Genomic DNA, 13,000 nt, shown 5'->3' with positions numbered 1-13,000 from the left:
CTCAGGGGAGAACTTCTAGAGAAGACCTCACTGGAAGGTAGGTCAAGGGAAGGCAGACCCTCAAACATATCACGGAGCGGTTCCATTGGTTCAAACTTTGGTCTTGAGACATTGGTAGGCACCGCCGGTCAACAAGATAACAATCCTCTGTCCTGTCGCTGTTGGCGGCCAATTCTCGCTAACCTGTCAAAAAGGGGTCAGCTCTCGTTACCGCAGAAGGTTCGGGTTCACTCAGATGTTTGTTAAAAGCAGCATCGGAAAAGGTATTTTGCCAGATTGTGTCAAAAGCCTTAACTATGCTGTATTCCCTGGAGATATCTAGCATATAGTCATTTCAGAACCAGCATTCTGCGGTCACCATGGAAACAAATGATTAGTAACGGTTGTCCAAAATGACCCATTCTTCTACCCCCTGTAGATCCCCAATGCGTTTTGCCATTTGACAGCCTATCACACGCACACTTAACATGTCCTATTATTACATATGTATGTATGATGTATGTAATAAACAAGGGATGTCAAATTGCAAAATACAAAGGGGTATAAGCCTTCAGACAAAGAGAAAAAGCTGGGAAGGCTGCCCTCTGCTGGCCGTGCGGGGATAAACAATTAGGTAATACGACCAAAAAACGACTTGTAAATACGAACTACATACAAGTAATTAAAGCGGTCATATGTGTCATACATAGAATCTGCTGGCGCTTTCCTGTCACTAATTGGTTGCTTAAACCAGCCAATCAGTGATCTGAAAATGAGACCATGGAGGGGACATTGCACTGCAGCTTTAGAGCTTCAGCTTCCCTTAAAGTTAAGTACCGGTACTTTAATATGCATTTTTCAACAAAAGTCGCATGGGACGCTGGATTAATATAAAACACACCTATCACACTGCAGGGCTATCTTCCAATCTCTTATCCTTTATATTATTTCTTCTAGAAAAACCTCAGAAATAGTGAAATAAATGAGACAAACACGTGATTTCTAAAAAAAACAAGGTACAAACATTTTTATTTTGTTTCTTTACAAAGGCTATTGCCTTGCAGGGTTTTTTTTAGGTCACTTTCTTAACAAAATATAAAATAGCTTTTTTTCTTAATGAACACAAGAGCTGAAATGGGTACAAATTATATAAAAAAAAAAAAAAATGTATGAAGCTAAATCCAGACCCACAAAATTAGGAAAAGGACGAGGAAAAAAGGGAGGAGTGCCAAGTGAAGGATCAAGACTGGAAAGGATCCAACACGGAGGAGAACTCAAGAACTATAGAAATGCTGAGTTTACAATTTGCACAGCCTCGCATAACGCAGTACCGCTCACGGCATTCAATATGGCGGCACGCCGGTGCTATACAACGCAGCATGTCCGCCGCTATAACACAGCGCTGGCGCAGTAGCCAGGGGGGCTCCCCAATAACAGAATTTGAGTAGTAGTAATAATACAAGTTTTAAAAATAACCCAAACACTTGTGGGTGACAGATTACAAAGTTATATTGTCCAACAATGTGTAAAATTGATCAGCTATTTAACCTATCCAGAGTACCAGGTCGTGTAGCCCCCTAAAACCCATGTAAGGGGTCTCAACAACAGCTGGAAACCACCCAATGTAAGCATCAAACAGGTTAAACCCCCAACAGCTGATAAAGCCCCCCAAAGGAAAACCCTGCACAGATGTATACAATGTATATTATTGCCTTCACATGTACCATGTCTCTATACATGGTGGTGGTGGGGGGGGATAATATGAGAGTCTGTATTTTATGTATAAAGGTTAATCGGGAGAGAAAAGAAAATGTTAGCGGCAAATGTTTGCAACAAACGCTGGCCAGCATTCTACAAGACACTGGGCTGAAAAATTGTTTATTTTATTATTTTTGTGGTTTTTTTTTTTAATGGGGAATGTAGAAAGAAGAAAAAACAAATGTAAAAAAATAAAAACCTATTTACTTCCCGGTCGAAGCGGCATCAGCCTGTTAAGACATTAATCTTTACAACTGGTTGGATACTCCCAAACCAGTAGAAAAACCATTAAAAAAAAAATAAAATAAGTGCTTATGAATCTCAGATTTTGGAAAACAGCAGGGGGGGGGATAAAATTTAATCCACTATATTACTTGAAATGGTGACAATTGGTTAAATTTGAAACAATGGGGTTAGGATTTCCACTTTTTTTCCTGGTTTTTGATATATAACATGATAGGTATAAGAAGAAAAAAAAAAAAGTAAGTTAAGACGTATGAAGAGACATTCATGGTCATACTGCACGACTTAACCCCATTGTTATAAAAAGGGCTTCGTATCATCTCATAGCAAGAAAAGAAATTCCTTCCAACAGTGAAAAAACAAATAAAAACTCTCCAAAGTATCCGTCACAAACTAGAATACCAGACTACGAAGCAGCAGTCCCTCCCACGTACTAAAGAGCGATAAGCCCCCCGTAATCTAACATTCTTGGGGTTCTATGCCGTTCTATAGCCCCTATGCATCCAACGGATCGTTTGTTGATCTGCGGGTCCACAGGCTCTTGGGATACCAGAAGCAGAGAGATTTCATCAATGAAAGAAAGAAAAAAAAAAAAAAAAAAAACCTACTTAAAATTAGTTTTTCTCATCCTAAATTAACCCATAGCTACGTGCGTGTGTACAAGAAGAGAACCACGTAAACAGGAACCCTACTACAATCTATACTCCAGAATAATAAGCAGTTTTAACAAAAAAAGTAATTTAGGCTTCATTAAACAAAATACCTGTTTTATACGGTTACTGGCCCTTTAAGAGACAGCTAATTTTGTATTGTATAAGCGTAACATCTACTAAGTACCAAGAATGTGTATAAACCACCAGAAAAAAAATAAACTGTCTATTAACGAACAGTCTTTATATCTCCTTCAATAAATGATTATTTTACGGCACGCCGGCTCTTCTGCCACCGCGAGAAATATCCGCGTGCCGTCTTTCCACGTCTCAAGGAGAGCCGGAGGCCTTGATGTGCGCCACGGATTACCCGTCTCAACAGCGCTGACGCCTCTCTATGATCATTACGGGGTGAGCTCTGCCCACCATAGAGAGCAAGTCCTCCGGCCCTCCGTGATGCGGGAATTAGAAGCGCAGAAGAGGCTTTATCTGCTAAATTGTAGCATGAAAAACCATGCAAATGAAGGGGGGTGGGGGTTAAAGATTTAATTAGCCATAATGGCAACTGATTTGTAATACTAGTCAGTGCTTCAGGTCAATAGCAAGAATTCTCAGCAGTGCAGTAAATATAACCTTAATTACGGTACTTCGAGCTGCTTGCCTTCCGTAAAATATTTACTATTAAAAGGGGACTTTGTGGCTTCGCCGTGATGGAAGCCAAATGCTGAGAGTTACAGCCCCCCCTTAATTTATTAAAAAAAAAAAAAAATATGCAGGAGACCAGATTTGGAACAATCTTTGGTTTTAAAGATATATATTTTTCTTAATTCATATTTTTTATTTATTTTTAAACAGCTTTGATCAGAGGGATCCAGCCATTTCTAGCAAAAAAAAAAGGCCAGACATTCCAATAATTAGCCAATATAGGATTTGGCCCTTTTTTTTTTTTTTTTAATAAAATTCATACACACGCCAACTCTATAAAAATATAGAAATACAAAGTGTGTATAAATGGAACGCATCGTTTTATATATATACATACATATATAGTCTCTACCAGACAAAAAGCATTGAAATATTATACTTTTTATAACAAAACTTTTAAGACAAGTGCAGGCCCTAATCCGATTTTTGTTGAGAAGAGAAAAAAAAAAATTTTTATCCGACCCCCCATCCCCCCCAAACAAGACGGCTGAAGAGGGACTGCTGCTGTAATCTCTTTAGAAGGCGATTCTCAAGCACCTGAAAACAGACACTCCTCCCAGAATCCCTTGCAGGTTCTGTCTTAATGGACCAGACATTTGCTTAGTGCTTTTAACCCTTTCATCCTCTATGTGTTACAGTATCTTTGAAGTCAGCATAAAACTGCCCTTGTTAAACACCCTACGGATATGGGAAGGAGGCTGAAGACGGGAGGCAGACCCACGATATACCTCTGGAACCCTCCCCGCCTCCAGTTCCCCCAGTGTCTTTCTTGCACCCACCCCCCCAGTACGGGTAGGGCGTCGGGTGTCAGGGTTCCCCCATCGCGTCGTCCTTGCTTTGCTCCGCGTCGCTGTCGTCGCATTCTGTGTCTGACGCGGTGTCGGAGTCTCCGCAGGGACGCGGTGCGTTCACGATAACGGCCCTCCGCTGCTCCTCTTCCTGCAGCTGCTTCTCTCTCGTGCCCTCAATGTGTTGTATGGCCTGTGATGGACGGAAGCAGAAAAATGGAAAATTAGGGGAAATGCTACCTCTTTGCTTTTAATGAGAATCAGGTGTTTACATATAATGAAATTATATATATATATATATATATATATATATATATATATATATATATATATATATATATATATATATATATATTTTACTTCAACATGTAGTATTCTTTCCCATTTAAAACTCACAGTTGATAGATAGAGATCTATATATATTTTTTTTTTACTTTAACATCTAAAGCTCACAGCTGGTATTGCATAATGAAAAGGATTATATATATATATATATATATATATATATATATATATATATATATATATATATCAACTGTGAGTTTTAAATGGGAAAGAATACTACATGTTGAAGTAATATATATTATATATATAGTATGCAGTTGTCAGCTTTAAGGGAAAATTCTACAATTTTGACAATTGAATTTAGTGCGAAACGCTGAATTAAATCAATGATTGATACCGAGGTTTGCATTAAAAATAAGTTGTTGAATACAAGTAACAATTTTTCACCTTTTATCTTCAGAAATCTGAAGCCTTTGTTGGACGGTATTAGATTATATAATATATATAGATTATATATATAATAAATTGAAAGAATGGATCTATAAAATATCAAACTACAGAAACATCACAAGTTTACACCCTTTGCTTTGTTTAATTTAATACAAACCCAGCGCAGTGATTTCTAAAGCATTCGTATCATAGAGGTTTTATATATAAATGTCCTGCACGGTGCACCCCTCGTATGCCAGTAGAAAAGGGGCACAGATACTAAAATCCGCGTTGACCTACTAACCTGAACAATGGTGTCTAGGTTTTGCCGAGATGTGGACACCGAGCTGATTACAGACGAATGCCCCAAAGTCACAACATTGACGTGATGAGAAGAGGGCGGTGGGGCAGGAACAATGACGGTAGGGTGGTGAGTGGGTGCCAGGGGCAGATGCGGTGGCAGGAGCTGCAGGGATAGGAAAAATAAATAAAAATTTACAAAAAAACAATTAAAAGATAAAAAGGTGTGTTGTAACAAACTAAGACGACGCAAAACCTTACATGCAAAAGAAATAAAAATTATATACATATATATATAAAAAGTATTTTCTTACATGGTTTGTTATGTAGAAAAAGTTTCGTTTTATGTGTAAATGCAAAGCTAGATATAAAGGGAACGTTTTTAGTTCTGTCATGGCAGTAATAGAAAAAATAAATAAAATGGGTTGGAGATGGAAGGAGAGGGGGTCCGCGCATGTTCTGAAAATGAAGGAAACGAGGTCTACACGATGGCGCGGACGACGTTTCAGAAACAGTCAGGAGAGCCGATTCCAGCTTTACAGGGCGGGAAGGGGTTAAATCCGCCAGACAGGAGTCGGATCCCACCTGGGAGTGAAGGCGCTGCTCCCCGCTCTCCTGCGCCTCGTGCTGCTCCGTCGGGGTCGGCCCGCTCTCATCCTCCTGCTGAATTTGCTGCGCTATCGCCTTCAGCTTCTCGGGGTACAAGTGAGCCTCCAGCGCCCGGACCTGCCGTACCAATCACTCAATCACTCGCGAGCCGGGGTCCGTTACGTTAAAGCTTTCGGCGCGGGCTACGTTTGTTTGCTAGAACTGCCCTCGCTTTCGTGTAGTGTAAAGTCTGGGGGCAATTAGTATCTTATTCCCTCCTCCTTAATCAGTCACTGTGCTCGCCTTAGATTCAGGAGCCGTATGTCTATCCCATGCATGTTTAATACCCTCACTGTATTACCCTCTACCACTTCTGCTGGGAGGCTGTTCCACTTATCTACTACCCACCTGCTCCTCCAGCATCATCCTCACAGATCGCTCCTTGTCCAGCTGCTGCCGCAGTTCGATCATCTCTCTCCGCAGATCCTCCGCCTTTTCTTCCTCCCAGATATCCGGCGAGCCGATGCCTTCATCCTTGTCCTCTGCCCGCCGCCGTTTGGGGGAAGAGCCGTTGTAATCCTTCAAACAAGAGAACGCGGCGGCTTTAGCGATATTAATATAGCGATGGCGGGCGGGGGGGGGAAACGCGTCACGGTCAGCTCTTACCTGGATAAACCTTTTCAGCTGAGTGTTCTGTTGCAATAATCTGGTCTTCTCCTGCTCCAAGGAGAATATATACTCTGCTGTCTGCTGTAGTATCGCCGCCTGCAAATAAAACACAAGTGTTTGTGAATACTGTTTTTAAAAATTGTGATTTAAATATATTTTTTTTTAAATAAATACCCCGTCAATGACTGCATTCCTCACACGGCTCATTAAGAGTGAATTTTATGGACTTCTCTCTTTTTTTCCTCCTCCCCTGGCAGCCTCCACTGAAACCAGGAAGAGTTTGTATGTAAACTTCTTGCACATGCTCAGTAGAACCGCCGTTGAAATCACCAGGAGTATCGGCAACCAATCATATGTAAGCTACCAAAACATCAGTGTTCAGAAAGCATGCAAGTGATTGGCCGAAGCTACATCCACTGAAATAAGAGGAGCGACTGAGCGCGTGCAAGGAGTACATACTAACGCTTCCTGGTTTTAGTAAAGGCAGCAAGGGGGAGGAGTTAAAGGACACAAAAGTCTCATTTTCAAACTTTAATAACGGCTGCACCCCAAACATATCTCTAGTATCACAGCTATAGGGGCAACCTTTACGGAAGCACACCTGATGCCAAGCAGTACTCACCTTGCTTAATTTCTCCCCATCGGTGTGAGGTATAAGGGTTTTCAGAGACTGGAAGCCGGCGTTGATACTCTGCATCCGGCGTCGCTCGTTGCTGTTTGCGATTTCCCGGCGGATCCGGCGCTCCTGATCCCGCTGCGTCTCTGGGGTTAAGGGGATGTTGGCCAGGCTGCAAATAGTTAAAATAAAATTAATAATAAAAAAACACTTAGAGTCCTACAGAGAATCACGTTTTAAAATAATAAAATCTTTTAAAAAAAATTAAAGGATTTTATTTTTATAGAAGGAAAGAAACAAAAAAAAAAGTTTTTCCTCAATCGGAGTTCTAGGAGTTAAGTATGAAGAGGTAACCGGGAGAGCGACGCTGGAAGGGCAATTATATACAAAGAGTTAATAACAGAATTCACAGGTTTAACCCTTTGCTCCCAAGATTCTTAGCTGGTCTTCAAACATCCGGCGCGCTGGTCGCAAAAGAAACCAAAGACACGAGATTTGTATATTTTTACTATGACATCATTTCTGTTCTGTTTGAATAAGTCCGTGGAAATCTTAAGAGCCCTTTTGTTTGGCCCTGGCGCCGAGGGGGTTAAGGCGGGCGGTGAATTTTTTCGGCCGCACAGTGTGACCCATTCACGCACCTCTGTGTGTGGGCCCCTTTTCGGAAAGGGTTGGAAGCCGCCGGATCCGAGGACCCCTTCTTACCCCCCCCTCCTCTTTTTGCCTGCCTTGAGGGCTTTGTAATCACTTCCAGATGACAATACAGGGGGAGAAGGAAGGCAGCTGACCCCCTCGGGGGTCCGAGAAGGGAACTCCTGCTTCCTGCCCCCCTCCAAAATATTTCCCCCCTCCTGATATTTAAGATTAGTCACAGGACATGATTAACTAGAGAGCAGCGCGGGGCAAGGAGACACCTGAGAGCCAAAAATACACTAAACTTTTTCACTTAAAAAGCTTATTCCGCAAACATAAAAATTCTGTTATTTCCCCCAAAAATAAAAAAGGACTCTAATAAGATACACTTCACTAAACTGGACGTTTCGCCGGGTTCAGCTGAAATTCCACAGAGAACTTCACGCCTGGACTGGGGGGAGAAAAAGGGGGCCGTGGCCCAGGGGCCGCATGTATCCAGATCAATGGCTGCACGCCGAAGGACCCAATCAGCTGCTGGAGTGGCAGCAAAGGCAAGCGTGCAGCACCATTGGCCGCCGGGCCTGGACGTATATCGAGGTGGGCTTCTGTAGGGTTCGGCAAGTCTATGGGGGGGGTATTCAATACATGAGAAGTTGAGTGTTGGCTCCCTGACCTCACTACGAAGGGCCAACAAGGCAAAGGTCTTCTGCAAAGACCAGCTGAACCGGCCCTTGACAATGCATGGATAAATCTATGATCCTCCTAAAACGTGAAGGATCAGAGTCATCCGAACAACATGATTCCAGCAGATCCCGCCGTGCGCACGAACCAACTTCGGCCACACTCCCTTGGACTTAAACAAAGTACCACAGACACTAGCCACGTCGGCAACCCGCCACCGACGCCCCCAACGCTGTATGTTAAATACGTCATTAACTCGTAGCGTATCATTTAATGCCCAAATCGGCACCAATCCACAGGACTGCCCTGGCAGGGCATCATGGGAATTATAGTCCAGCATTCACTGGGAATTGCCGAGCCCTGCTTCCTAGCGTGTAAAATAAGATGGTTTCCTTGCACGTCGCACTATTTTAAGGGGCTATTATATCGGTGCCAATTAGCAAAACATTGCAGAGTGATATTCTGGGAACATACGTGTTGTGGGCGGTTCCGTTCATGCTATACAGACCTTTATCATGCTTATTACAGTCAGCTGAACAATGACTGCCTTTGATAGACCGATTACCCTCCACGTGAAGAACGCTCGGCTCTATTGATCTCCGCGTGGCAGAAAGCCACCTATGGACTCAATTAAGCCAGGAATACCCCGAGAGATGATGAAAACGCGTCTATTACATCACTTGTTGACACGACCGGGTTGATAAGTGCCAGGATGCTATTCTTTGGATAATTTGGCACATTAGGCCGTCACTCAGGCTAGCAGCACGCCAACGGCACAAACCCGTCCCAACGACCACCGGGGGATTATGCTTCAGGAGCGGGCAAATACTCACCTGCCACCGCTGTGCATGCGCAGAGACTTGAGGTCTCCTGGCACAAAGCGATTGAGCAGCATTTCAGCGAATCAAAATAACCAATCTCTTTATTCATGACTCGATTTATAGAACTGCACATATATATTCTATGTGTTTAGAAGCAGGGGGAAAAAATAACCCAAAATATATTAGCCACATGGGCATATCTGCCGGTCACATGACCAAACATCCCACAGTAACCCAGCGAGGTTACTTGCATTCTAATGTCTGCTTTACCACATTCTCCGGGAGATAAAGCCACGCTTTCACAACCCGTAGTTCCAGAATATATCATTATTTTGTGTTTAAACAGAACCAACAATTCCCCCCAGCTCTTCTTACAGTCCCTACATTCAAAGCGTCGGACAAAACCAAAAGCGTCACATTAGGTAACGAAGCATGGCTCGCAGGCTTACAATCTACAGTGGATACGAGATATAGCGATCCACCCAAACCTGAAGCATGTACCACGGGTGCTCTTGGAAGATGTCTACCCCAGGGCCAGCTGAGGAATACAGCATCTTATCCTGCTTAGAGGCAGAGCTCGCTCGTGACATCATCAGCCTCTCTTACATCACCACCTGGCTTCCATCACATTACAGATTATTGATTTATATAGCGCCATCATATTCCACAGCACTGTATAAAGGGGGGGGGTCATTTATTTTGCTATTGTGCCAATAAGTGTAACAGAACCAACAAATTAACTTGCATGTTACATCTACACAAATATATTGTCCTACAGATGGGTGTGTAATATACAATAATATATATATATTATATATAGTAAAAAAAACTCCCCTGGAGGAACTGGCACTCTCCTGTCTGAGGAAATAGAGTTATTATATGGCCAATTTGCTATATTGGGGCCGTGCTGTCACATTGTATCACTGTACATATTACATGTGGAGCGCCATATAACGGCCAACAGCCCAGCCAATGCATGTTTGCCTTTTTCACGCATGGAGCGCAGAGCTCAGGTCACATGACCTCCTCCCGTGCCATGCTTTGTGCTAGAGGAACGCATGGCCAGGAGCGGACTACGTCTCCCAGCATCCCCTGCGCCGCCGCACTACATTTCCCGTCCTGCCTTGGCCTCCGACACTCCTACTCCAGGCGGGCTGCAGAGTCACGGCCAGGCCTGTCTGCGCTGCTCTCCCTCACACACCCCCCTCTACCGAGAGACACGCTGCAAGGTCACGAGTGGGGAGCCCGTGGAGTCTCGGGCACGGAGAGAGGCGGCTAGTCTCCTCTACGGTGTTCTGTTGGACATGTGATCCGATTCCCTGGCCCGGCCACCCGAGGCTTCTATGACCCTTCTCAGTGACAACAACAACACGAGCTGGGGCAGCAAGACGGAGGGGGGCGTGTTACACACCAGCCTGCAACGTGTGAGCAGGGGATCCCCGCATCCAGCACAACAATGCCCCCCATCCCGGGATCGTGTGCGTGACACGCGTTCCTAACACACACCTCCAGAGATACTGCGGGGGAGCAAACATTCACCCCATGCGTCCCGATAATAAAACTCTCCCCATATCCACCATGAGCGGGGTAAATTAGAATGCGAAGCTCCCTAACGGTGCAGCTGTAACAATGGGGGAGTCAGCATTCTGCCCGGTAACATGTAATGCAGGGAATCCCCCGATAGATCTGCCCCAGTCCATAAACACAACATGACCTTGTATTCACAACAAGCACCCCCGGCTATCACACACCTTCTTTCCTGCACCCAGCACTAATTAGCCGCGAGGAAGGGGTAATTAGCCGCTCTCAGGTGTTCCCTATCTGCCCTAATACCCCCATTGCCATTTAAATGGTGTGAAATCAGCTGATCGAAAAGGCGATACGTTAGAGGGGGGGTGGTTGCCAAATCATGAACAACCCTTGCTACTTCCCCCCCAGGGGGTAGTTAGAGAGACAGCAGGGGGGCGTATAGCATTAGATTTAACCCCCTGTTCCTCCCTCTGCCTGCCAGTGTTTGCATGCTCCTCGCTCAGGTCTCCGCAGCATGGCCGGAGCACCACGTGGGTCTGTTTGCAAGTGACAAACCAGCTACTGCGCCCTTTAAAACTGCCCCTATCTCACCCCCACCCGCCACCTACCCCCCATCACATACCCCGTACTACCCCAAAACACGCACAGGGACCCCACCGGCCCCGCGGAGCCCGATCCCCAAACATTCACAGCTGATCCCCCCCCCCAGCTTCCTCCTCCCTCCCAGCGTCTGCCTATACATCGCCCTGCAAGGTGATCTAAGGAGAACATGCCGCATGCAAAAGGATGCAACACCGCCCCCCACCGAGGGGCAAGAAGGCACCTACCTGCACAGCCCCCCGATCACTTCTTTCTCCGTCTTCCTGAAGTGTTGCAGGGAAGATACTTTCTGCGCGGGCATCATGAAATACTCCATAGCAATCAGCGGGAGGATCAACCTCCACCCCCCCAAATAACGTGCACCCCTCCTCTCCCGCAGTGTCTCCCCCTCTTCCTGGTAAGTGGGACCCCCCGATCACCCCTATAGATTTAGGGGGCCAGTGTGCGGATCAATGGTGTAGTGTGTAGGATGTCCCAGATGATCAGGGGGAGGTGTCTGTCTGTCTCCTTGTGCTCAGCCTCTCTCTGTGACTGTGTGTTTGCAGCTGATGTCTGTTTCAAGGCGGGAAACAGCTGGTGAGAGATCAGAAACAGCACCCCTCCCCCTCTCCTGTACCCCCCCTCTCCTCCCCCCTCCACCCCGAGCAGATCCCGGCCCTCCTTCCGCAGAGTAAGGTATTGCATGTAAACAAAGGACTATTTGCAAAGCCTCGCATGCTCTGCTGCAGCAGGGAGAGGGCGTGCTGGGGCAGATCTGACACATGCGTGGGGTATGTGGCCACCCCTGGGTATTTTGGGCATGGGTTGGTGACTGGAGGAGGGGGGGTGGAGTGGGCCGGGGGTCCTGCTGCAGAGGCTGTGAATGGAGGGGTCGGGGATGGCTGCATGCGCCACGCTTGGGTGATCAGTCCCATCAGCTGACAGCTTGGCAGAGAGAGGACAGCAGGAGGAAGGAGGAGACAGCCCAGGGAAGAAAGAGACCTCTCCGCACATGGTCATAGCCCGCATCACGGGTAACCCCTGCGCTGCCAGCGGGTGACACCTGCACATGTGTTTATATAGCGGTGCCTGCGGCCCCACGTAACGGGGGCGATAACATGAGTGCAAGGATTACACGTACCGTACAGTCATACGTGAGCTCACGCCATCAGACACGCTTACTTAACACGTCTCCATGCTATATACTGTATGGATATAATATATGATGTGTGTGTATGTATATCTATCTATATATATAAACAAGCTGGCATATCCATTCAGCTCCGCTATAAAACATACCCTTTGTACAGCGCAGTAGAATATGATGGCGCTATATAAAACAATAATAGTATTATATATATATAAACTAGCTGGCATATTCAATGAGCTCCGCTGTACAGCGCCGTGGCATATGATGGCGCTATATTAAAGAAAGATAATAGTATGTAGTATAGTAGTATGAAGGCGGACGCTGGCGGTCCGGTTCGTGACCAATATAAAAAAAAAAGTTTAAATCCCATCTGTTTTATTAATCTTATGAAATGTATTAATCACCTTTATGACATCACTGGAGGCTGTGAATGCTTCAGGTGTTCCTGTGACCGTACGGGGTATCCTTATTATTCTTTTATATAGCACCATCATAATCCGCAGCGCTGTACAATGGGCAAACAGGACGTAACAAGTAGAAACAACAGGTGAGGAGGGCCCTGATCAAAGGAGCTTACAATCTAGAGGTATCTCTCT

The 13,000-nt window shown here is 45.2% G+C and overlaps 1 protein-coding gene across 2 annotated transcripts; it reads right to left on the bottom strand.

The window, feature by feature from the left end:
• Positions 1-3,455: 3,455 nt before the first annotated feature.
• Positions 3,456-11,766, bottom strand: TFAP4 (transcription factor AP-4). Of its 2 annotated transcripts, XM_053471428.1 has the most exons (7): positions 11,503-11,762; positions 7,017-7,182; positions 6,392-6,490; positions 6,134-6,304; positions 5,723-5,863; positions 5,142-5,303; positions 3,456-4,316 (listed from the first exon to the last, which is right to left on the bottom strand). In XM_053471428.1, the coding sequence occupies exons 1-7, from the start codon at positions 11,589-11,591 to the stop codon at positions 4,143-4,145; spliced, it is 1,002 nt and encodes a 333-aa protein (XP_053327403.1). In that variant the 5' UTR covers positions 11,592-11,762; the 3' UTR covers positions 3,456-4,142. The 2 variants fall into 2 exon arrangements, with proteins under 2 accessions (XP_053327403.1, XP_053327404.1); XM_053471429.1 differs by lacking the exon at positions 5,723-5,863 and having other exon boundaries at positions 11,503-11,766.
• Positions 11,767-13,000: the final 1,234 nt, after the last annotated feature.

This window comes from Spea bombifrons, chromosome 7 (genome assembly GCF_027358695.1).
Source record: "Spea bombifrons isolate aSpeBom1 chromosome 7, aSpeBom1.2.pri, whole genome shotgun sequence".
NCBI classification, from domain to species: Eukaryota; Metazoa; Chordata; class Amphibia; order Anura; family Pelobatidae; genus Spea; species Spea bombifrons.
This window is presented reverse-complemented; position numbering and strand designations above follow the sequence as displayed.

Bases quoted from the DNA above. Each gene is read 5' to 3' on its own strand.
- TFAP4 (XM_053471428.1), bottom strand. From the start codon at position 11,591: ATGGAGTATTTCATGATGCCCGCGCAGAAAGTATCTTCCCTGCAACAC. The intron at 5,864-6,133 runs GTGGGTAGTAGA...TTGGTACGGCAG, and splicing joins GGATGATGCTGGAGGAGCAG to GTCCGGGCGCTGGAGGCTCA. The intron at 4,317-5,141 runs GTTAGTAGGTCA...CGTCCATCACAG, and splicing joins ACCTAGACACCATTGTTCAG to GCCATACAACACATTGAGGG.